At 36.9% G+C, this 24869-nt stretch overlaps 1 protein-coding gene across 14 annotated transcripts in view; it reads right to left on the bottom strand.

The window, feature by feature from the left end:
• The window catches only part of TNRC6C (trinucleotide repeat containing adaptor 6C), a 270642-nt gene that overhangs the window by 87985 nt on the left and 157788 nt on the right, over nucleotides 1-24869 (bottom strand). For all 14 annotated transcript variants that reach the window (XM_072645138.1, XM_072645145.1, XM_072645135.1 and 11 more), the window contains one exon: nucleotides 3723-6326. In XM_072645138.1, coding sequence (XP_072501239.1) covers nucleotides 3723-6326 — 2604 coding nt within the window. The remainder of the gene's footprint in view (nucleotides 1-3722; nucleotides 6327-24869) is intronic.

The following is a 24869-nucleotide window of genomic DNA, read 5'->3' as shown; positions in this document are numbered from 1 at the left end:
AGGTAATAACTTAAAGAACTCACTAATAGCCTGTTTGCTTTTGTCTGTTTGATAATGTGAGAGAACTATAACTGTGCCATAATAACATTCAGTGCTTTAGTGTGCTAGGTAGTACATTAAGTACTGGGGATACAAAAAAAGGCAAAAACAATCCTTATTCTCAAGGAACTTATATTCTAATGGGGGAAAAAATCTGTAAGTAAATAGGTGCATACAAGATACTTGGAGTCAGCAGGCGATAACCTTAAGAGAGAAAAGAAAAGCTTTAGCAGTTGAAAGAACTGAGAGAGTACTCTTGGAATGAGAGCTGAATCGTGAAGGAAACCAGCTGAGGTAGAGGAGAGTATTGTAGGCATGGGGGTATAATGAGTAGTAGAATGCATGTGAGGAGTAATAGCAAATAGGTTAGTTTGGCTCAACCATTAAGTTCATTGAAAGGACTAAAATGTAAGAAGACTGGAAAGACAGGAAAGAATCAGGTTGTAAAGAGCTTTAAATGATGAATTATACTTGTTTTGGGAGATAAAAAGGAACCACTAGAATTTACTAGAGGGAGATGGGAAGAACAGGACAGGACACATGGTTAGATCTGCACTTCAGGAAAATGGTTTTGGTTTTTGAGTGGGGTGGAATTTGAAGCAGAGAGACCAATTAGGAAGTAATTGCAATAGAGCAGGTAAGAAGTGATGAGATCTTGAACTAAGGTGATGGCTGTATGAAGAGACTAGGACCTATGTAAGAATTGTGGTTAAGGTGAAAGGATACATGGGGTGAGAGTGAGGAGTTGAGGAACTGAGGTTGTGAAGTGAGTGGCTGTACCCTCATGAAGGAGAGAATTTCAGAAGAGGGATGGGCAGGAAGGGAAAACAATCTCTTACTGATTAATCTCTTTCCTTACACTCACTCACACACACATACACACACACACACACACACACATACACACCTTCTATATATTACCACTGTGCTGGCTGCTGGGGATAAAAATACAAAAATGACTTCTGTTTTAGACATGTTGAGTTTGGGATGCCTTTGACACTTCCAGTTTGAAATGTCCAACAGGCAGTTGGTGTTATGGGACTGGAGTTCAGGAAAGAAATGAGAGCTAGATATATTGATCACAGAAATATTTGAACCCATTTGAGCTAATATAGAGAGAAAAGAAGGCCCAGAACAAAACTTTTAGGGACACAGACAACTGTCATACATAACATGTATGAATATCTAGCAAAGGAGATTGCAAAGAAGCAGGCAGACAGAAAGGAGAATTAAGAGTTCTCGAACAAAGCCAAAGAGGAGAAAGCATCCAGGAGAACTCTGGCAAATGTTGCAGAGACTAAGAAGAATGAGGATTGGGTATAGGTCATTAGATCTGATAATTAAAACAAGACTGGTAAATTTTTGAAGAGAGTAGTTTCAGTTGAATGAAGTTGTGTTTCTCGAACAATTCTCTGTTTATCTTCAATTTCTAGGAGCAACAATTTTAGTATAAAATCTCAATTTAGGCTGGGTACAGAATTCCAGAAACCAACAATATGAGGGTGGCTCTAGGTATTGCAATAGACTAGATTAAATGATTAAAACCCATTTTTATCTAGATCAGGGATTCTTAATCTGGGGTCCATGAGTCTATTTGCTTAATAGTTTGATAACTGAAATCTTATTAAAACATTATTCTGAGAAGGGGTACACAGGCCTCACCAGATTATCCAGAACACAAAGAAGGTTAAGAACCCCTGATCTAGGGCATCTCTTTGAAAGAAGTTAGTAGAAAGGAAACAAGTGACTAATGAATATTTTTATTAATTAGATACTCAAGCTAATTGTCTTCTATGAACCTGCAAACAGTCTTTATTTAAAATTAAATTTGGAAGAACATTTAAATACACTGGAATTGCAACTAAAAAAGCAACTCAATAAAAAACCCCAATGAAATACAAAAATAGAAATTAAAAAAAAACAATGAAAAGAAAAAGAAAAATATCACTGTTTTAATAAATAAAGCTAGGCATTTAAAAAAAAGGCATTTAGAGTAGGTTATGCAATCTCATCCCATCACTAGGACAAAGTAAGAGCTCTTTTGTCAAACAACTCTGTAGTGATTAAGTTAGAACTTGCTGAGTCCTTGTAGTAGTTGCAAAGAGCTCAATTATTGATACTAGTGCTTAGTCTCATGGAAAATCTCATTGTAAGTACCAGGAGATTAATAAAATCCATTGCCACCTGCTACTAACTATAGTGTCCTATCTCAAAGGAGCTGCAAGACATAGGAATTTAACAATGAAAACGGACAAAATATAATTTAATATAATTTAAACAGAAATTAAGCAAATTAATTTTTTGCAGTGCCATAATGCCATTTCCTATAATATGATATAACATAACACAATACACAAAAGTCTTTTTTCTTTAGCATTTTCTAAAGTTTTGATCTGATTGTCCTAACCTGTGTCCTTAAGGACAAATGAGTCCACTAAAGATTAAAATGTTAACCAGAGTATACAGACTAATGGGGATATTTTCAAAAAATGACTACAGAGCTAAATTCTCTTTAAGAATACTCATTTTCCTTGTAAAACAAACAAAAAAACTTTAAACAATTCTCTCATCTGAAATGTTTTTGTTGGCATTTGATTTTCTTGTGGAAACTTTCAGATATATAGAATAAGAAAAAAACTTGATGGTATTTTCTACATGGCTTGGAAAAAAAGAGGTAAGATGATGTAGAGCACTGAACTATGACAATTAAACATGACATTTATATAGCACTTTAAGGTTCATAAAATGCTTTACATAATCCTAAAATCACAGCTTCTCTGGGACTTAGTACATATCTTTTTATAGTCATTGTTGAGAACCAATTAAATGTAAAGTATTACTATTTTACTCTTTTCTCTTCAAAATCTTTGCTCTGTTATTTCTGAATTATGCCTGAATAATATTTTTCTTATTAAAATAAGCACGGCCACAAATATAGCTTGTTATCACCTTGGTAATTTTTATGACTGACTAGTTTTCTAGATAAGAGTTATCAAATACATGGCAGCAAAATTGCTGAGTGCTGCTAGAGTCAGATTAAAATTCGGAAAGGTTCAAATAAATAAATATAGATAATAGATAATGTGATGTTTTCTATCTGAGTTTGACACCAGTATTCTAAATCATGGAAAATATCCCATGATATAGCAGAATTCTAGAAAAAAAATAATTCAAGTATAATAAAGGCTCTGCTGTTATTAACATATGATTTTTCTTTCAAGAGTCAAAAGGTAACACCTAGTTATACAAAATCCATGTAATTTTTCTGTGGTTTATTTGAACAAAAAGGTAAGGTATCTGTAAACTGACACTAAAATTACACAAATGAAATCTTTTCTTGTGGTGATGTTCTTACCCTTTAGACAAAGGGATCTACTTTCTGTTTTTTACAAGTCTTAATGTTATCTACAGAGGGTTAGGGGAGTGACAATTAGGCCCTATAAACTAGTCAGCTAGTTGTACTACCAGCTGGAGAGTTCTGTTCTACTGATTAACCCTGATGGTTGGTAAACTTTTATAAGTACCTCTACAATTCTCTGTTATTCCACAAATGCAATAATAGCACCTACATGAAGGTAATTAAATGCCTTTTAATACTTATTCCACTATATGTGTACATGCATACTATGTGAACAGATGAAAAACATTTTCTATTTTCAAAGAGCATAAAACATTCTTCATACCTGGACCAAGCAGCGGAGATCGATTAAGCTGAGTGCTTGACTGGTGTGATGGTAGATTTTCAACCATGTTTGTGTTGCTATTGGTGGTGGTGGTGGTGGTAGTGGTATTGGTTGTGGTACTGCTCTGGATTACAGGATTGTTTCTATCCCACATGTTTACAGTTTTATTGTTGTAGTTGCTTGGGTCACCCCAAGCTGAGGTACCATCATCAATTTCCATCTTACGTCGAATGGAGGGAGGAGAAGGTTCTTCCCAACCTGTAGCCTCGCTAATGTCCTTCTGTTTGGCTGGTACTGGCCCACCAACCCATCCTGATCCAGTCTGTTTAACAGAAGCAGCTCCTCCCCAGTTACTCACATTGTTGTCTTGGGGTTTATTAGACCAGTTTTGCTGGGGACCAGGTTTTAATGACTCTCCCCAATTTGTACCTGGATTAACCTTAGTATTTGTGCCACTACCCCATCCACTGGTCCCAGATCTTGTATCATTCCAACCAGAACCTGATCTATTATTGTCAGCATCCCATCCTGATCCATTCTTTTTTCCATCATTCAAATTTCCAAGGACAGATGATGAATCTGTCCAATCTCCCCCCCCTGAAGTCCAGCCTGGATTGGACTTTTGTCCATCTCCCCAGTTTTGAGATTTGGGTTTCTGAGGTTCACCCCAGGTAGGTGATTTGTCCCCCTGATTTACAGTCCCACTCCAAGCATGGCCACTTTTGGCAGCAGCATTATTGACAGCAGTAGAGCTTATTGAGTCCCCCCAACCCCCGAGGCCATTTGGTGCCTTGTTGTTGTTGTCTCCCCAACCTGTATTTGCTGTAACAGCAGCAGAGGGTGAGTTGACCCACCCAGATACTGAAGAGGTATTTGTACTGTTCATGATGGACCCATCATTCTTCCCCCCTGAGTTTGAAGGCTGAGTAGTTGCACAACCCCAGGCCTCCGTCCCATTGTCATTTTTTCGCTCAGACCTAGGGGATTCCTCAAATTCCCAGGCAGTGTTTTGCTTTACAGGAGTCTGTCCCCAACCAGTATTGGATAGCACTCTTGGGTCAAGGTCATTCCTTGGCAACTGGACTTGCCCTTGGTCTATAATTCCTTTATCTCTCCGTCGGCTCTCTCCAGCTCCTTCCCTCCCAGTGCTTCCTTCATTTTGACTTCCAGAACTGTCATTACTTCCTTCACTTGTTGCAGTGCCAGAAGTGCCAGCTTTGGCCCAAGAGTTCAGTTGCTCATTGCCCTGTTGTATGGCAGGATTCTGGTTGGTAACACTAGGGTTATCCCACCCCATTGTTCCTTTCCCATTGATGTCATTATTGGAATGCTGGTTCGGGGGCTTTCCCCATTCCCCATTCACACCACTTGAGGTGCTACGGCTGGGGTGGCCCCAAGCTCCAGAATTCATATTACCAACACCATTGCTGCCACTGCCCCTTCCCCAGGCGAGAACTCCAGGACCAGTAGGAGGCCCTGAATCCCATGCATTTCCTCCATTCCCTTCCTTCTGCACAGCTGGATCTATTCTGCTGGATCCATTTTGTTTAGCACTTAATGCTGAGTTCACAGTGTCTCCATTCCCCTGACTGAACCCAGAATTATTATTTCCTGTGGCAGGATTACCTGGGGACATCCCCCACACTGAACTGCTCATTCCTTCACCACTGCCCCCACTGACTTGAGAAACTGATGATCCATTAGCACCAGGAAGGCCTTGCAGGTGGGGTGGGATGATGGCCCCTATACCAACAGCCATCCCCCAATTCGGCAGTCCATTTGTCTGCATTGCATTGATAGAGTTTGGTGAAGAGTTCATAGGGTTAGTGTTATTTGGTCCATCAGTGTTAAGGTTCTGAGGTTGTACGCTGAAAGACACATTCTGAGAAGTGGACGTTTGTGGTTCTGTGCTCTCTTGAGGCAGTAAGTTTCCCCAAGCACCTAAAGTGCCTGTCGGGTTCCCATTCTGATTGCCCATATTTTGACCTATGGCACCGACTGGACTGCAAATACTGGAAGGGTTGCCTGTTGCCACAGTTCCTTCATGTCCAAGTACAGGCCAGGCAGCTGGGTTGGCATTAGGATTAAGGTTAAGATTAATGCCAGCATTTGAGTTGGAAGTACCCCAGCAGTTCTGACTTCTACTATCTCCAATCATGTTGTCCATTTTTCCATCCCCACCACTGATAGAGCAGTGAGCTAGATTAGAGTTGGAGCCTGTGGTCACACCCCACACTCTAGATGAATTTCCATTACCATTTGCTCCACCTGCTCCAAGGGCACTCTGATTAGAAGTGCTTTGGACGAGTGCTCCATTTGCGCCATTATTGCCATTATTTTTCTTTGTATGTCCAGTGAAGTTGCCGTGGGCACTCCCTGTAGCCATGCTACTGTTCTCTGGGCCACAGTTGGAGGCAGAGTCAATGTCTGTAGTACATTCTGAAGCAGATTCAGTCTCAGTTAGTGTAATGGAAGGCCACGCCTCCTTGTCAGTCCTATCTATTATCACTTTATCCCAGGTGCAGTTGGCTTCACTTCTAAAAGTAGGCTGTTGTCCCCAGTGGGAATTTTCATAATGGTCTACCAATCCACTGTGACTGAGATCTGAAAAAGATAAAATAAGAATCAAAATAAGGCTTTTTTTGATAATGTCAGTGAACCAACTTTTTTATCTGTTGAGGGGACTTTTGAATTTTTGATATTTAGATTTTTTTGATTGTGAATGACAAATACTATAAATTAGTGGTTTCTAATATAAGTAAATGGATTGTTTTTTAAAGGAAAAAGTTTTATGACCTCCCTTTTCCATAGTAGTAGTTTATCCTTCTTGTATTCACAGAAAAAACATGATAAAAAATTACTATAATATTAGCAAATATTTATATAGCATTTACATTGTGTCAGGTACTGTGCTAAGTGCTTTACAATTCCATTTCATCTTCATAAAAACCCCAGGTGGTGGTTGCTATTATTAACCCCATTTTACCAATTAAGAAACTGAAGCAAACAGAAGTTAAGTGACTTGTCCAGGAACACACAGTTAGTAAGTATCTAAGGTCACATTTGTACTTAGGTGTCTTGATTCTTGGACTAGTGTACTATGAATTTAGTAAGTCTTTTGAACGAATATGCATTTTATTATATTCAATAGTACCTACATAAATTTGTAAAATAACATGAGAAAATCTTATTCAGTCTATATGGTGAGTTTGCTTATTTTTAATGAGTCAGATGACAGATCTCTTGTAGCAACTCCACAGCCTCTAGGTCTATGGCCCTTAGGTTGAAAACTGACACTACAACTCTCTTAACAAAAGTCTTCTAGATTTGTCTTATACTCTGACCATATGACTGTTCTCTACAATCTGTAACTTAAGACTAAGGAAACTAAATAATTTCTGTACTGAAAGGCAGTGTGTTGCACAATGGATAAGATACTGATCTCAGAGTGATACCTAATGGTTATGTTACCCTATACAAGTCAGAGTGAACCTCTCAGGATATTTAACAATTCTGAAAGATTATATGTTGCAGATCAACTACAGATCTGCACTAAATGAAGGAATTTCTTGAATTAATGAAATCACTTATCAGGTAAAAAAATTTTTTCTCTTTGTTTTATATTATATTTCTCAGATTGTACAAAAGTCTTTTGGTTTTTCTGGTTAACTGTGCATTATCAGACATCAATCAATTACCAAAAATCCCTCAGGTAGGACTCCTTTTTACCTCTGTATCCTTAGTGTCTTGAAGGGAAGAAAAAGGGAATAAGCACTGGTCCTTTACAAATATTATCCTAATTGATTCTCATAACAACTCTTTGAGGTAGGTGCTGTGATTATCTTCATTTTACAGCTGAAGAAACTGAGGCAAACCGAAATTATATGACTTGCCCAGGATCACACAGCTAATAAGTGTCTGAGGTCAGATTTGAACTCCAGGTCCAGCTATCCATTTTTCCAGCAGCTGCCTCTCAAATAGATTAAGCACTTAATGTCTGCTGTTGTATTAAAGAACCATGCTTAAAAATATTAAGTGATATTGGTATCTTTAAAATAGATGCATAGCCAGAGATACTCAACAAAGTTTTTAATTACTTTTATCTGATTTAATTAGTAATTGTGATTAGTAATTGTTTAATCCATATGACAATACACATTGCTCTCATTAGAGGTAATAATGTATTCCCTCCCGCCCCCAATCAAATAATGAATTCCAAAAGCATATTTCCATAGATCTGGAACCAATGATCACATGTTACATAATTATACATCTGAAAAATGTAAATACAAATACATTTTCTCCTTCTAGAGAATTTATCATTCACACCAATCAAAAACTTGGCTACAATGAAATCCTCAAATTTATTCTGAGCAATGCTACATAACTTTAATCTTCTCTAACCTTCTAATAAGTCATTGCTTAAGTGCAGTTCTACCAGGGTAACATCAAGGAGAGATGTAAGATTCCTTGACTTACTGTTATTCTAAACGCTGTGGTTTTTATAGTAGGAAAGATAAGTAATTTATAAAGCACTTATTATGTGCCAGACACTATGCTAAATGCTAAGGATACAAATTAAAAAAGCAATCAAGCTTATGCATCAAAATGACCCACTTTGTCCTAGCAAGAGCCATATAACTTCTACTAAATGCTATTTTCTATTTCTTCTTCAGGACTCAGCTCAGATGACAATTGCCCCCCTCCCTATCCCCATCTCCAGCTGCTAGAACAGCTAGATGATAGATGTTGATATTGCTATCTTGTATGTACTCTGTATGTATCTGGCATATATATGTGTATATATGTATGTATATATTTATGTATATGTTCTAAGTTCCTTGAAGGTAGGGACTATTTCTGATTTCAGCATATATAGTTAATGGGATACTGGAAGGTTCTCTTAGACACCTACATTAGTGCATCACAGTCTACTAGAGGCTAAATAAAGGGTGAATCAGGAGCTTCTTATAGCCCTAGTAGTATGACTATTTCTTAAATATACCTTAATTAAATTGATTTTACTAGCCTGACAATGATAGATGGGGATGTACACAAACCTGACTTGGAATCTCAGAATGTGAAACCTAGAGGTCTTAGAAATTATCTAAATCAACATTTTCATTTTCCAGAAGGGACACTGAGGCCAAAACAGTTCAAGTTACTTAGCAATACTTATAATAATAAGTAATGTAGATATGATTAATACTCAGGATACCTGACAACCAGGTCAGTAGTCATTTGGTAGCTTCTGTATGTCAATCAACTATACAAAAGGCCCAGAATGACAATTCCAAGCAACACTCTAATTTTCTGTAATAAACAAGATTTAGATGTTTTTAGAACATCATCAATCTGCTTTCTTGAAACTCTAAAGCCCAAGTCCTTCTGTGGGTGGATTTATAAAAATAATCTTTATTCCACAGGAGTTTACTCAGGTGATCACATAGGAACAAGAGAAATATCAACAGGAGAAATGCAACAAATCCTTGACTTCAAAGAGATCTGGGAACAGCACTATATTCTGATAAAATACTGAGAAAAGTCTAACTCAAATGAGCAATACTGTAGGATCCTGTGGAACAATTCATGCTCCTGCAGCAATCATCCTCCAGTTGCAGCTTTCTAGAAAAACCAGGGTTCTAAAGAAGAACAAATAAAAAGCTCAGTGAAAGAGGAAATACTACAAGGTAACCTCAGCACCTCTATCCTGCCTCTGTCAGGGAGGGGATATAGTATGATTATTATTGCTACTCTTCCTCATAATAGAGGCTCATATTTATATGAATGGTTAGTTAATAAAATGCTTTTTGTACAACTTTGTGAAGAGTGTAGCTTAAGTATTATTCCCTCCATTTTACGAATGAGGAAAAAGATAAGTGAGGCAATTTGCCCATGGCTAGGAAGACCTGTGACTCTAAGTCCAGGGGTATTTCCACTACAAAAGGCTGCCACTGGTTGACTTTCTAAGAACAAACACCTGTAGGCTCTGGGCTGGTAATATGATCAAAGACTGAAAAAAATCGCTTTACTCCAAGCTCAGAGATGACTACCCTTATTCACTGGTCTTGTACGTGCTGGTTTTCTGATCTCAGATACTTACTCCCTAGAACTAAGGTATTAATCTCATGCTTTATGTCTTGGCTAACATTCCCAAATTGGATAGTTTCCTCAATCATATTTCAGTATAATATCAGCCTTGAAGCCCATTTGTTGAATTTAATTCAGTTCAGCAACTATTTATTGATACCTTACTATGTGCTAGGCATAAGGACACAAAGGCAAAAATGACAGTCCCTGTCCTCAGGGAGCTTACATTGTACTAGAAAGGGAAAATAATATGTAAACCAAGTAATTTTAGGGTGTGTGTGGGGGAACTCATTGATAACTGAGGTAGAGATGAGTAAGGATGTCCAAAATGAGGTGGCACTTGGAAAGAAGTAGTTCTTCCAAGAGGCAAAAAGGGAAACAAATCATTTCAGACATAGGAAACAAATATGACATAGTTAAGTAGGCCAGTTTGGCTGGAATGTTGTGTGTGTGTGATAACGCGAAACAAGTCTGGTAAGACAGTTTGATGCCAGATTATAAGGCCTTTAAGTGTCAAATGGAAAGGTTTGCATTTCATCCTATAAACAACATGGTCATACTTGTGCTTTATCATTTTTATCAGCTATATGGAAGATGGACTGCAAAGGGGGAGAAACTGGAGACCAATTAAGAGACTTCTAGTTTCAGCTACAATTCCATCTTTTGCAAGAAGCCCTTCCCTTGTCCTCCTTAAAATTAGTGCCTTACCTCCAAGATTATCTCTGATTTAACGTTTGCAGATCTTTTATATATAGTTGTTTGTGTGTTGTCTCTTCATCAGACTATGAACTCCTTTGAGAGCAGGGATGGTACTTTTTTGTTTCTTGTTTTTTTGGGGTTTTTCTTTGTATAACCTGTGCTTAGGAAAGTAGGCACCTAATAAATTCTGCCTATCACCATATTCTGAGTTGGAGGTGATGAAGGCCTGAACTCTGATGGTTGTGGTATGAGTAGAAAGAAGGGGATGAATTTGAGATATGAGGTTGGAATGAGCAAAACTTGGCAATTGTTTGGGCATGAGGAAGAAAGGGTTGAGGATGATCCTAAGGTGGGTAATTAGAAAGATGGTGGTATCTTTGACAGAAATAAGGAAGATAGGAAGAAGCATAAGTTTAGGGGGAAAGATGAGTTTTGTTTTAGATATTCTGAGTTTGATATGTCTATGGGTCATTAAGGTGGAGAGGCACAGTGGGCCGGTAGTGATGCGGGACCAGAGTTTAAGAGAGATACTGGGACAGGGTATATAGATATAGGTGTCATCTGCATTAGAGATAATAATTGAAGCCACATAACCTGATGAGATTACCAAGCTCTAAATGGAGAAAAGACACTAGGGAAGATCCTTGAATATTTGATGGCTATGAGATGAAGGCAGCAAGACAGTGGACAAAAGGCTACCTTGGAATGAGGAAGAGCTAGGTTCAAATTCCACTCAACAGTCTAAGTTTGTGACTATGAGCAAGTTACAATTTCTCAGTGCTTCAGACAACTGTAAGATTCTAAATTGCCAGTCTGCATATTTTGTGGGAGATTCTACATACTCTTTGAGTTCCCTAAACTAATCACAGGTTCAGACCACATCCTGCCCTTGTCCCACTCATCTTAAAAACAAAAACAATGCCTTTCCCCATACAGGTTCTTCACTTGGATTGCTTAATCATCAGAGAGATCTTAATGCATCTGTATGAAAAGTTTATTTATAAGAGTCAAACCCTATTAATGGGAGCTTTGTTTAAAAAAAATGCATAAAGCAAACTATTCTATCTAGTTGCTTCTATAACTTAAAAGGAAAAGAATGGGGGTGTGGGGGGAAATCTTGATATTTTAAAAACTTTTAGCCTAAAATTTGTATAAATTCAACTTTAATGCCCTGCTGGTTGCCTTACACTCTCTTAATGGGAAACCGAACTCCCCAAATTTTACCTCCAATCAATCACATCTCTTCCATATAAGCATCTGACACTGTGCTGACAGTCCCTCAATGAGGTAAGGGGCCAGGGAAGTACAGGAACATTAAAGCAAGTAGATCTGATTAGATAAACCAATTTCTGCTTATGTTTCAGCTTCTGTTTCCAATTCAGTCTGGCAAGAATGTGCCAACATTCAATTAAAGGTAACTGATTATATTCACAGATTATAACAAAGTAGGAAAATATTCTCAAATAAATTAAGCATCTTTAAGAAGGCCTGGTGAAAGGAAGCTGAAGGGTGGAAAACCATGAAAGCAAGAAAAAAGGGCCACTGGATATTTAGAGCTAACAGTAAATTAAGAGGTACTTTTCGTGGAGAAGGAAGGTGGACCACCTCAAGAGAAAGTAGTTTCTTGTGTTACAAGTAATAATGATGTAGATTCACAAGTGCCATTAGGTAAGAGAATACCTGGGAGGGCAAGAAGAGAGGAATAGTGGTGACCGGTGAGGTACCACTTGCTGAGAAGGCTGGAAACAACTATTTATTGACTTAATAGAGAGATATACATTCTAGTGCAATATCATTGCATTGCAAGAAATGATACATACTAGAAATTCTGAGGAATATGGAAAGACTTGCATGAACTAATGAAGACTGCAAAGTAGAAATAGGAGAACATACATGATAAATAACAATAAATGCAAATGAAAATACTAAAAGCAAGCTGAATTCAGGTTAAATACAATGACCAAAAATACAGTGTTTCCAGAGGATGGTTAATGAAATACATCTCCTGATTATGAAATATACCTCCCTTTTTCTGTAAGTTGTGGGGGGAGAAACTATCAATGACAAATGTTATAGTCTATTTCAAAGATGTGTCATTAGTTTTGTTTAACTACTTTTGTTAGAAGAGAGGCTAATTGTATGGGTAGACAGTATACCTAGTTCCTGCCTGCCTCCCTCTCTATCACCCACTAATATAATCCTAGGCTGCAGTGAGGCATTCTATACAGAGGGAAGGAGTTAAGGTCCCTTGTTAGACTACAACTGTTTTCAAGTTTGTAGGTACTGTTTCTAGTTTAGGGCACTATATTTTAGGAAAGACAAAAACAGAAGAGGGTTACCAGGATTGAAGAGGTATGGAGCTCTGGGCCTTCTTCTCTTTTCCCTCTATACTACTTACTGATAACCTGAAAACTGGATCTTCAGTAGACACATGAAACTCAAAATATCCCTAATAGCTCATTATTCCCACCCCTCTCCCAAGCTGTCCTCTTCTCCTACCTACCTTCTTTATGACTATAGGGGGCAACTCCATCCTCTCAGTCCCTCAGGTTCACAACCTAGAAGTTACCCTGAATTCCTCACTATCTCTCACCGTCCATATTCAATCTGTTGCCCAGGCCTGTCAATCTCACCTTTGCAACATTTCTAGGATAAACCCCCTTCTCGCTTCTGACACTGCAGGCCTCATCACCTCACACCTTGCATACTGCAATAGCCTGTTGGTAGGTCGGCCTGCCTCAAGTCTCTTCCTCATTCCAATCCATTCTACATTCAGCTACTACAGTGACTTTCCTAAAACACAAGTTGATCATGTCATTCCCCAACTGAATAAACTCCAGTGGTTTCCTATGGTCTGCAGAAGCAAATACAAAATGCTCCGTTTGGCATTCAAAGCCCTTCATAACCTAGCCCCATCCTACTTTTTTAGTCTTTTTACACTTTACTCCCCAACAGTACTCTTCAATCCAATGATATTGGCTTTCTCCTGTTCCGAGGACAAGACATTCCATCTCTTGGCTCTGGACATTTTCTCTGGCTATCTACATACCTGGAACTTTTCAACTATGATTGTTTACCTCCCTGGCTTCCTTTAATTCCCAACAAAATGAATTCCAGTGCTTTCCCTCTTTTTTTATAACTTCCTATTTATCTTACGTATAGCTCGCTTTGTATATATTTGTTTGCATTTTGTCTCCCCCATGGGATTTTAAGCTCCTTGAAATCAGGGATTATCTTTTGCCTCTTTTAGTATGCCCAATGCTTAGCACAGTACCTGGCAAATAGTAGGCACCTAATAAATGTGATTGATTGATACGATAATGGTTAAATTAGGGATATTCAGATACTAGAAGACCTGTCAATGTAGAAGAAAGGTCAAATATGCTTTGCTTGGTCCCACAGTCAGAACTAGGAGCTGGTCAGAACCAGGTGGTAGTTGAAGGGGGCAATTTCAGTTTCATTTGATGAGAAAAACTTTCCAATAATTAAAACTGTTTCAAAGTAGAAGTGGGAGTTTCAATGAGTTGTTTCTCACTAGTGATCTTCAAGCTGAAGCTGGATGAACATTTGTCAGGGATAATGGTGACGGGATTCTAGTCACCATTGACTAGAGGTGACCAGATGACTGGTCTAGTTGGGACCAGATGACTTCTAAGATTTCTTAGATTCTGTAGACATTAATTGCACTTTTCTCAACTGTAGACATTCTTTCTCTTTTCTTAAGTCATGTCTAACTTTAACTGATTTATCTCTAGATATAAATTTCTTTTTTAAAAAAGGTGATATTTTGTTTTGACATACTTTCCCCTAAACATGTCCAAATTACTCTAAAGAACATTTTTCAGAAACTTTTTATTTACGTTGTTTGGAGACATTGTATATATTTCTCTGATTTCTATAGTCTGCATCATTTCATGAGTCATCCAAAGTGCTTTTTAATTCTATTTTATCATTCTTATGGTAATATTAATTTCATTCATATGCCAAAGTTTATTCAGCAATTGTCAAATTATTGAACACATCATCTCCAACTTTTTGTTTTCACAAACTCTGTAGTGGATAAGTGGTTCAGTAAACAGAAAACTTGGGTTCAAATCTTAGTTATGTGACTCTGGGCAAATTACTTAACCACTTTCAGCCACAGTTTCCACATCTGTAAAGTGGGGACAATAACAGCACCTACCTCTAAAGTTTGTTGTGAGGATCAAATGAGACATAACTTAATATAACTTAGCACAATTAACATAAATTTGATTATTTTTACAATTATTTTATAACTTTTATAATTATAATGATTGTATAATATATACTATATGATATGTTGTTGTTGTTTGTCCTTAGTTCTTAAAGAGGACCATGACATCAGGGAGATGATGCCATGACACATAAGTGAATTGGATTTAAGTGAGGGAGTCATCAGCCTCACTTTTTCCTCTGGAGTCAATCTGGGTCCAGTAGCAAGATATAAATCAGAATGACTGGGTGATGTCCCCAGATGCAGTATGATACATAATACAATTATAGCTAATATAAAATAAATAATATATGAATAGAATTATTTTAAAATAATTAATTTAATAAATTAACATAATTTAAAGAGCTTTATAAACCTTAAAGTGTTTCATACATGCTTTGCTATTATTGTTCAGTTGTTTCCAGTCATATCTGACACTTCACAGCCCCGTTAGGGGTTTTCTTGGCAAAGATATTAGAGTGGTTTGCCATTTCCTTCTCCAGCTTGTTTTACAGATGACATAACCTGGGTCACAGCTAGTACCTGAGGCCAGATTTGAACTCAGGAAGATGAGTCTTCCTGGCTGCAGGCCCAGCTCTTCATCTGTTGTGCCACCTAGCTGCCCCTTGTGGATGCTAGGAGGAGTATTTTTGTCCATAGGGGTTTTTTCTTTCTATCAACCACCTCCTTGGGGGTATGATAATTCCTCTAGTAAGATCTAAGTGTCAAAATGTATTACAGTTTAGTAATGATTATGATGTAAAAAGCAACAGCATCAAAAAAATCTTTTAAAAATAATTAAAATTCCATGTTTTGGTGGGACTATATTATATAGAATGCTAAAGTATTTTGAGCACTTACATTATATGAGAAGTACAATGTTAGGTGCTAAATGTCAGGGATACAAAACAATTTGAAACAGTGGTTTCTTACTCTCAAAGAGCTAAAATTCTAACTACAGAGGACTCTACATGGGGAAGAGGGTAAAGGAAGGAAAAAAGCACTTATTAAGCACGAGGTACGAATATATATATGCCAGGTACAGTGTGAAAATATCTCATTTGATCTTCACAATCTTGAGAAGTAGATGCTATTATGATTCCCATTTTATAACTGAAGAAACTGAGGTAGAAGTTAAATAACTTGCCCAGAGTCTCACACCTAGCAAGCATCTGAGGCCAAATTTGAACTCAGGTCTTCCTGACTTCAGGAAGGAAGGCTATACCAAAATAAAAAATATTAAGGAAAACAATGAAAAACTGAGAGCAGGAAAAATGAAAAGTAGGTATTATCTAATTTTAAACTAAGTAATTATCATAATTATCTGATGCTGGATAAAAAAATGAAATGTTGGTTAGTGGAGACTAGATTAGAAAGATTGAACATTTACTAAATCCAGGAACACTAACTATTAGAAATGGACATCATTACTGAGCAATAACTGTTGAGGGAAACTGGAAAATAGTCCACTGAAAAACAGATTTCAAGTAGCATTTTACACTATATATAAAAATAAAATTCAAATTGATAAATGTTAAATTATAACAAAGAAAAACAGTTGTAAAAACAACCAATATAGTGACAGCATCCAAGAATATAAGCAATATTCTATCTTTCCAGCTCGTCTGTTTACCCAAAGGATGAAGGTATGTTTCATTATTTGTTCCTTAGGATCTAGATTCCAGAGAAATAATTATATAGTACAATTACTTAAGAGTTTGATTTCCTTTTAGTATTTCCCCCCTTTTTCTTCCTCCCCCCTTGCCATTACATTACTATAACAATTGTGTATACTGGTTTTCTGGGTCTACTTGCTTCATTCTGCATCAATTCATACAAATCTTTCTTTCCCATGTTTCTTTGAATCCCTCATTCATAATTTCATACTGCACAATAATATTCCATTATACCCATATACTAGTTTTATCAGCCATTCAGTGATTGATAGGCAAACTACTTTGTTTCCAGCACTTTGCTCATAAAAAGGGCTACTTAAGCAATGCTTATAAGGAAAACACTCTTCTCACACATGGATGCTAAAGAAAAAGGTATACATTTGTTCTAAACTAAATTTGAAATGACTAACATCTACTGAAAAGGCTAAGATAGAAGAAAACTACTATCTCAATTTTACATATTGTTTTAAGGTTTTCAAAGTGCATTACATGCCCAGGATGACACAGCTAGTATTTACCTAATACAGATTGTTCAAACATAGGTCTTCTAGATTTTAAGTTCAGTATCCACTGTATCATCCTGTTTCCCAGCTAGCTTTAGAGGCCTCGTTTTCAGTCTCTTTCATACAACTGATAGACAGGGAACAAGAGGAGGTGCAAACAGTGTGATGGCATTGGGGTTCAGCATAATTTAGGCAGAACTCCTGACACTTGCAACTGGTAGAGCTGTATCATCTAAGGGTCTTGTAGTCTTTCAATTTCTCTGTAGTATTTGATACTGCTGATTAACTCTTCCTTTTTTATAGTCTCTCTTCCCTAGGCTTCGGGGACATTGCTCCTCTCTCTTAATTCTGTCTATCTACCTTTCTGATTGTTCTTTTAAATATTTTTCACCTAGGTAGGAAAGGTTTGAAGAGATCTAAATCTTCCCTTTTAACATTATAACAAAAGCTACTTTAGCATTAATTTATGGTTGTTTGTGAAAGAAAATAGCATGATATAAGAACACTTTGTTTTTCATTCATCTATCCCTTTAATGTGAGCATTTCCCAGAGCTCTGTTCTTGGCTTTCTCCTTCCATAACTCTCTACTCACTCCTTTGGTAAATACCGGCTACTATAATCTGCAAATTTCTATCTCCCGTCTTCACCTCCAGGCCTGCATTGCATTTCTGACTGCCTTCTAGACATCTGCCCCTGACAATTAGACTTGTTAATTACATAATTAATTTTCTTTTGTAGTGGGGATTACTAGTCATGGAATGTGCACAAAATTGCCCTGGCCACTTTGGGGAAATGTTCTTAGTACTGAAGGACTTATAATTGCAGGATGATGTAGTAAACTTGGAGTGGTCTCACTGTCTGTGACAAATGGAAGATATAAAGGCTCAGTCACAGCAGAATAGGTAAGATGGGATTGGCCAACCAGCCAGGAAGAGTGGCCCACTCAACTCACCTAAAAAAATGGAGGGACTTTAATAGTGGGACTTCCTGTGATGGGTTGGCTTAGGAGTGGCCTTTCTCTACTGCAGAAAGGTAGCTGCAATCACAGTTAAATTATGGGCCCCAGGACTACCTTGTCTGTTTTATGTTTCTTTGCCTGATTATAGGTGACTCAACAGTGAATCCAAGGTGGATATGCCCATCAGTGAGTTCAAGTAGGCAAGACAGACTGGACAGTTCACAATCATTTTGTTTCTAGCTTCAAGATTCTCAAAGCACAGCCAACTTCTGACACCATCAAATATGTTATGGTGGTAACATATACTATTTTTTCTCTTTTTCTGTGTCTGCTTTAACTTATCCTTTCTCTAAGATTTTTTGGTCTTGCAACACCAATCTTACTTGACATTTGAAATATATAATTGTAATGAAAATGCAATGTAAAAGTCAAATAAAATTGTCTTTGTATTGATCTTGCCTTTGACATCTCTTTCCACAAGAACAAGAATTATATTTTTCTGAAAATAGGTAGCAAATTATGGCTATCAGAAAAATAATAATAAATCTGCATATTGTAGAACCAAGTGATTACATATCATAAGATGGAACATAATAGATTAAAATCTTACAATTGTAAAGCTCAAATTCAGATGTAGTTCAGCTTGCCTGTTTGACCTGTCCATTCTGTTATGGACCATTGTTTAAAATCACAAAATAGCTATAAAATTACCTATTTTGATATTTTATGCATAAGAGAAAAGAGTACCAGAGCTGATAAAAGTGCTAGCTTACATCTTACAAAATAGGATATTGAAAGATCAATGTGAATAGCTTATAGGGATAAGAAATGGACCTGTGATTTCCAAGGTATAACAAGTTCCCTGGTAAATTAATTCTCAGTCTGTAACTTCTCTGAAACTTTTGCCTAGAATACAGAGAGGTTAAGTGATTAGCCAGGGTCATATAGTCAATATGTGTCAGAGGTAGGACTTAAACCCAGATTTTCCTTGCTCTGAGGATGGCTTTCTATCCTCTGTCTCTTATGAAGCTTACTCTTCCCCATCCCCATCCCCAAAGTCTCTCAATGGAACTTGGAATTTTATATTTAATATAAAGCCCCTAAATTGACATGAATGCTTACTATCTGTGTGTGTCTTTGCACTTAATGCCTCTGGGCCCCAGTTTCTCATCTGTAAAATGAGAAGTTTGAATTAGATGGTTTATGAGAGGTCTCTAACAGCTCGAGATCTATAATTCTTACAATTCTTATATAATAAGTATCTTAGTACACAATACATCTACCTTATATAAGGCTATTTATTTTCTTCACTAGAAAACCGCAAATTCCAATTGAAATTTTAATAACTTTCATTCTGATTTCATTTTTTAGTAAGTGAAATACACTAATATTTTAAATTCAACCTGCAAAGCAAATATCCAATGGTGTAACTACATTTATCACTACTGCTCCAGTACTACTGCTATTTCCCCCTTTTCCATACAGGTACTTCCTTATGGGTAATGACATTGCTTCACACTCATGCACTACAGTTGACTAGTTGTGAACATCACTTCCTTCATCTTCTCACACTCCCCTAACTCTGTAAACCTCAGTTTGTTCTATCTTGTTAGGGTATCATATAAAACTGCTAGAAAAACGATGTTACAGAAAAGAAATTAGGTCTTATAGTACTTTTTAATCTAATGTATTTCTATCTCTCTTGCCCAGACTTCTCCTAAACTGTCCATGATAGCAGGCACAGGTAGATAAGGAAGAAACATAAATGCAGGGCTTGAAAACTTTTGAATATGAGGGCTTCCATAGCATAGCTGAATAACAGCACTTGTGTCACTAGCAGGCATTAACATATGAGGAAGAAATGGAGGTGGGCAGAGATAAAAGCATGCAGATGTATGGAAGGCAATGTTATAAAAAATTGTATTCTGTGACAACTGCAGACTCTCATCTATCCTACAGGTTAACTACTGCTATGGCAGGAAGAAAGTGGCAGAAATTATAGTTGTTAAAATAAAATTTGGGAGAATAAATCATATTAACATATGAACATTATAGCTTCATTCCAGACCTATCCCAAACTTTTCTGTATCTCTATGTCTTATTCTCAAGTCCTCTTATTTCACTGAAGAAACTGAAGTAAACACATTTATTAAATGTTTACCGTGCTGTGTCCTAGAAATAAAAAGAAAAGCAAAAGCACCAACTCTGCCCTCAAGAAGCTGACCTTATAATGAGGGAGATAACTCAAAAAAAAAATGTACATACATGATATACACTGCAAATAGAAGGTATTAGAGGGGATTGCAAAAGGACTGTTACAGAAAGTGGGATTTTAGATGGGTCTTGAAGAGAGGGAAGTCAGGAGGTGAGGACACTCTTGGACATAAACATCGTCTTCTAAACTCCTATCAAATGTCACTTGGACAAGACTTGCCTCACTATGTCCTCTACCCCTACCTCTCATGGAAAGCCCTTTTACATGTACTTCTAATCACATCCCATTTCATGTTGTCCAGCAGATTTCTCCAACTATTATCTCCACTTTCTCTAATCTTCAATATTCCCTTATCTAATGACACTTTCTCTGCTATTCACAAACACACTCATGTGCTTCCCATGCATTCTAGCCATGGGCAACAGGTAGTGAAAAGTCACAAAGTAGTTGTGTGCAAAGAATGCCAAAAGTTGTTAGGAAGCACACAGATTATGAAGGGCTTTAAAAATCAATCACAGGATCCTAGAGTATATATGGAGCCTCTAAAGTTTATGGAGAAAGGTATGACATGGTCAGAACTGCACAGATAACTTTGGCAGCTGAGTAGAGGACATTTTGGAGTGGAGAGATACTAGAAGGAGGGAAGCCGAGTAGGAGACTACTGCAATAGTACATGTGAAGGAAGATGAGAGTCTGAAATAGGGTGGTAGCTGTGTGAATGGGGGAAAAGGGGTTTATGCAAAAAAACGTTGTACAGGTAGAAATGACAAGATTTGGCAATAGATTTGAAGTTGGAGTAAGTGAAAAGGAGGAGTCAAAAATGGTACTGGGGGCCTGGGAGGATGGTGGTGCCCTCCATAGTTATATGGAAGTTTGGTGAGTGGGATTTTGGGGAAAGATAATGAATCTTCTTTTGTTAGAGATACCTATCTAGTTTGAGGTGTCCAAAAGGCAGCTGGTGATGTGAATCTGGAAATCAGGAGAGAAGAAAAGGAATGGCATATGACAATCCGAAATAATTTGCATAAATGTAATAACTGAACCCAAGGGAACTGATGAGATCACCAAATAATATAGTACAGAGGGAAAAGAAACAGGGGTCCAAGGCAGTAACTTCAAGGACAGAGACATTTAGGCATAACACAGATGAGGATATAACAAAGAAGACTGAATAGGACAGGTCACCCAGGCAAACTGGGAGAAGAATCAGGAGAAAATGATGCCATGAGAACTAGGAAAAAGCAATGCCACAAAAACCTAGAAAGGAAAAATTATTTAGAAGAGGCTAACTGACAATGTTAAAAGTCTTCAGTGAAGTCAAAAGGAATGAAGAGTAAAGAAAGGTCATTAGATTTAGCAATTAAGACATAACTGGCAACTTTGAGAGAACAGATTCAGTTGAAGGAAATCATAAATCAGATTGGCAGGTTTAAAACAGTAAGGAAGAGAGAGTTAGGAGAGGAAGTGAAGGCAGTGAGCATGGAAAATCTTCACAGGAAATTTAGCTTAGAAGGGGCAGAGAGATATAGGACAATTGTTAGCAGGGATGAAAAGAGACATGAGACAGGAAGAGAAAACAGTAGAGGAAGACACCTGAGTGATGTGTGATGAGGAGGGCAGAAAAGGGAGCTCATGACAAATACCTTTAATTATTCTGGAGAAGTATGAATTGAGATCCTCAGTTAAGAGGATGGGGTTATCATGGAAGGCCTGAAGCAGGATAAAAAAGTTTAGGAGAATTCTGTGTTGAGTGGGAGAAGTAAATTGATTAGGAAAGTACAAAAAACACTGCCTTGCTGCAGTGAAGGTCCAAATGAGATTATGTAAAATAAATCTGTAGTGGATCCATGATCAGTATGGTTTTGTTATTTACTCCAGCTCCTTTAAAGCAGCACATGAGTAGTAGTGAAGGATGCAAATGATGGGAGTTAATCCAGTGTTGGGGTTGGATAAGTGTGACATGACAAAGGAAAAAGAGATTTGAGGGCAGGGGAAATATTAGAACTGGTCCACCAAAAGGTCAAGATAAGGGAGGGAGTAGATTACAAGGGCAAGGTAATGACCTGGGAAAGAACTGTGGAGAGAAGAGCTAGAGACCACAATAAGGCCAAAGAATAGGGTTAAGGAGTCATACGGCAGAGAGAAAAGATGAAATGATAAAAAATCAGGATCAGTTAAATGAATTTTGGAGTTCATGAACATAGGAACATCTGAAAGTGATGGAAATATGAAGGATATGAGATGACTATCTCTATGTATTACTAAGGTAAAGTGGAGGAGTAAGTCATAGGAATTAGACAGAAGAATTAGGAAGTTGGGGAATTTTAGATCATTCTTAACAAATTCTTCAATTAATGTTCTTAAGCCTAAGCTCCTACGTTTTCAAGGAATTTGCTGCAGCTACCTGTACTTCTTATTCACATTTAATCTTGCCTATTCCTTTCATTCCCTCCAATCTACTTATGAATATATTCAGCTCTTTAGAATACTTAAAAAAGGGGGCTTTACCTTGAAGAAATTTCACTTCAGTTCTCTTATCTTCCCTTCTCAAGTGATGAGATTCTGAATCTGGATATTCTTTTCCAATGATGCAGATCAAAATCAATCAGTAACTCATACGCTCTAATATTAGAACTACAGGAAGGTAATATAGTTCTACCCTCTCATTTTACAGATGAAGAAACCAAGGCACAGTGAGTTAAAGTGACTTGCACAGGGATCACATAGCTAGTAAATGTCTGAGGGTAGGATTTGAAGTCAGGTCTTCCTGACTTTAATTTCAGTGCCTCATCTTCTATGCCATGCTGTCCCTTCACATCCTATGTGACTCTTGAGAATATCGTTCCATAAATCTTTCAGAGTGTATTCTACCACCAGGGTCTTTTTCTGGGTCTCAAAGTTAGACTGATCTCAATGAAGCACATGGTCTGTTTACCTATTATCACTGGATTTTTAAAAATAACTGGCTAAACTTTTCCATTCATGGTTACTTTGAAACAGATGACACTGCTTCTTGTGCACAATTTGTTATTTAAAATATGAAATGTGGAATAATCTCAAAGATTTTGCAAGTTACCAAATGCCTTTTATAGCAGTAACACTATATAAACTTTTCCTAATCATTCAGTATCCTTCCTCTTTCAGATTATCTGATCCATCAAACCTGTAACATGCTGCAGTTGATTGACTACTACCATGTATCCCTCCACTGTCTTTTTGATAACCTAAGAGTCTGACACCTGTAGACTCTAGGACTTACGGCCAATGAGCATTACTAGAACAGTGAAGTTAAAAAAAAAACAAACTATGTTTTTTTTGTTTTAACAAGCAGTTTGACATTATCACAAAATTGTCATATCCCAGTTGCAATTCAATATACTCCTATGTTCTCTTCTTATCCAATTGTGGGACTAAGTTATTATTATCCACCTGTAGTATCTGTTCAAAACAGGTATTGGTCTGAATATGTGTCATAATATATACAAGAGGCATTCTTTATCCATTTGGCTTCTACTATATGAGTTGTTATAATTATATCCTTTAAAAAAAGTATATAATAGATTTAACATGTTAGTTAAAGCCTAACCACTTGTCTCTGTTTTCCTCTACTGTTAAAAAAATGATTCAATGACCCTTTTCTCTTTCCCTTCATTTTTGACATAATCACCCTCCTTCCTGCTCCATTATAAAAACCTGTCACAAACAAATATAGGCAAGTAAAACAAATCCATACATTGATCATATATGGAAGTGTAAATCTCATGCTGCATCTCACGTTCATTATCTCTATCAGTCCTGTGGCATCCGAAATGTCATTGCACTGTCTTATATTTTTCAAAGTTATTCTTTACAATGTTGTAGTTACTGTATAAGTTATTCTCCTGGTTCTACTCACTTTGTTCTGCATCAGTTAATACAATGTACCTATGTTATTTTGAATCTCTCACTTTCATAATTTCTTATAGCACTACACTTATATTAAATAATAATTATAATATTAATATATTATATTGCATTACACTCACATACTATAATTTGTTTAGCTATTCCCCAATTGATAGGCATCTGCCTCATTTCTGATTCTTTACTACTACAAAAGGAGCTGCTATAAATAATTTTTGTTTAATTTCTTCTGTTACAAGCCTAATATTGGGTGCAACGGGTCAAAAGGTATACATAGACAAAACTCCAAATTGCTTTACAGAATTAGCAGACCAATTTAAAATTCTACCAACATACCTATGTTTATATTTTAAAGTTTCTACTTGGCCTTAGTAATTTCATCAAGAATGTTTGAAAATTCTCTCTGATTAATGATCCCTTCACCCCCACTCCCCTTTTTTTTACGTTTAGGATTATATTCAGTTTTATAGAACAAGTTAATCTCAGTTGAAAACCCTCATCTTTTGTGGTTTTTTTTTTCAGTATTGAATTCCAGTATCTCCTCTCCTTTAAAATAGTAACTGCTTGGTCTTATGTAATCTTGGCTGTCGTTCCTTGGTACATTAACTCTTTCTTTCTGGATGCTTGTGATATTTTTTTCCTTCATTTTGGAAGTCCTGGATTTTGGCTATGACATGCCTCAGGGTATTTTCAATTTGGAGTTTGCTAGTAAGTGACTGGTAGATTTCTTCTACTTTTACTTTGACCTCCATTAGTTCTAGTGGACCTGGATCTAATGGGCATTTTAAAAAGTGATTTATCAAAACAGGGAGTCTGGGAGGATTTTTGTTTTGTCATGATTTTCATGGAATTTGACTAAAAATCATCTA

This window comes from Notamacropus eugenii, chromosome 2 (genome assembly GCF_028372415.1).
Source record: "Notamacropus eugenii isolate mMacEug1 chromosome 2, mMacEug1.pri_v2, whole genome shotgun sequence".
Taxonomy (NCBI): domain Eukaryota; kingdom Metazoa; phylum Chordata; class Mammalia; order Diprotodontia; family Macropodidae; genus Notamacropus; species Notamacropus eugenii.
Note: the sequence above shows the minus strand (reverse complement) of the source record. Positions and strands in the feature narration are given on the sequence as shown.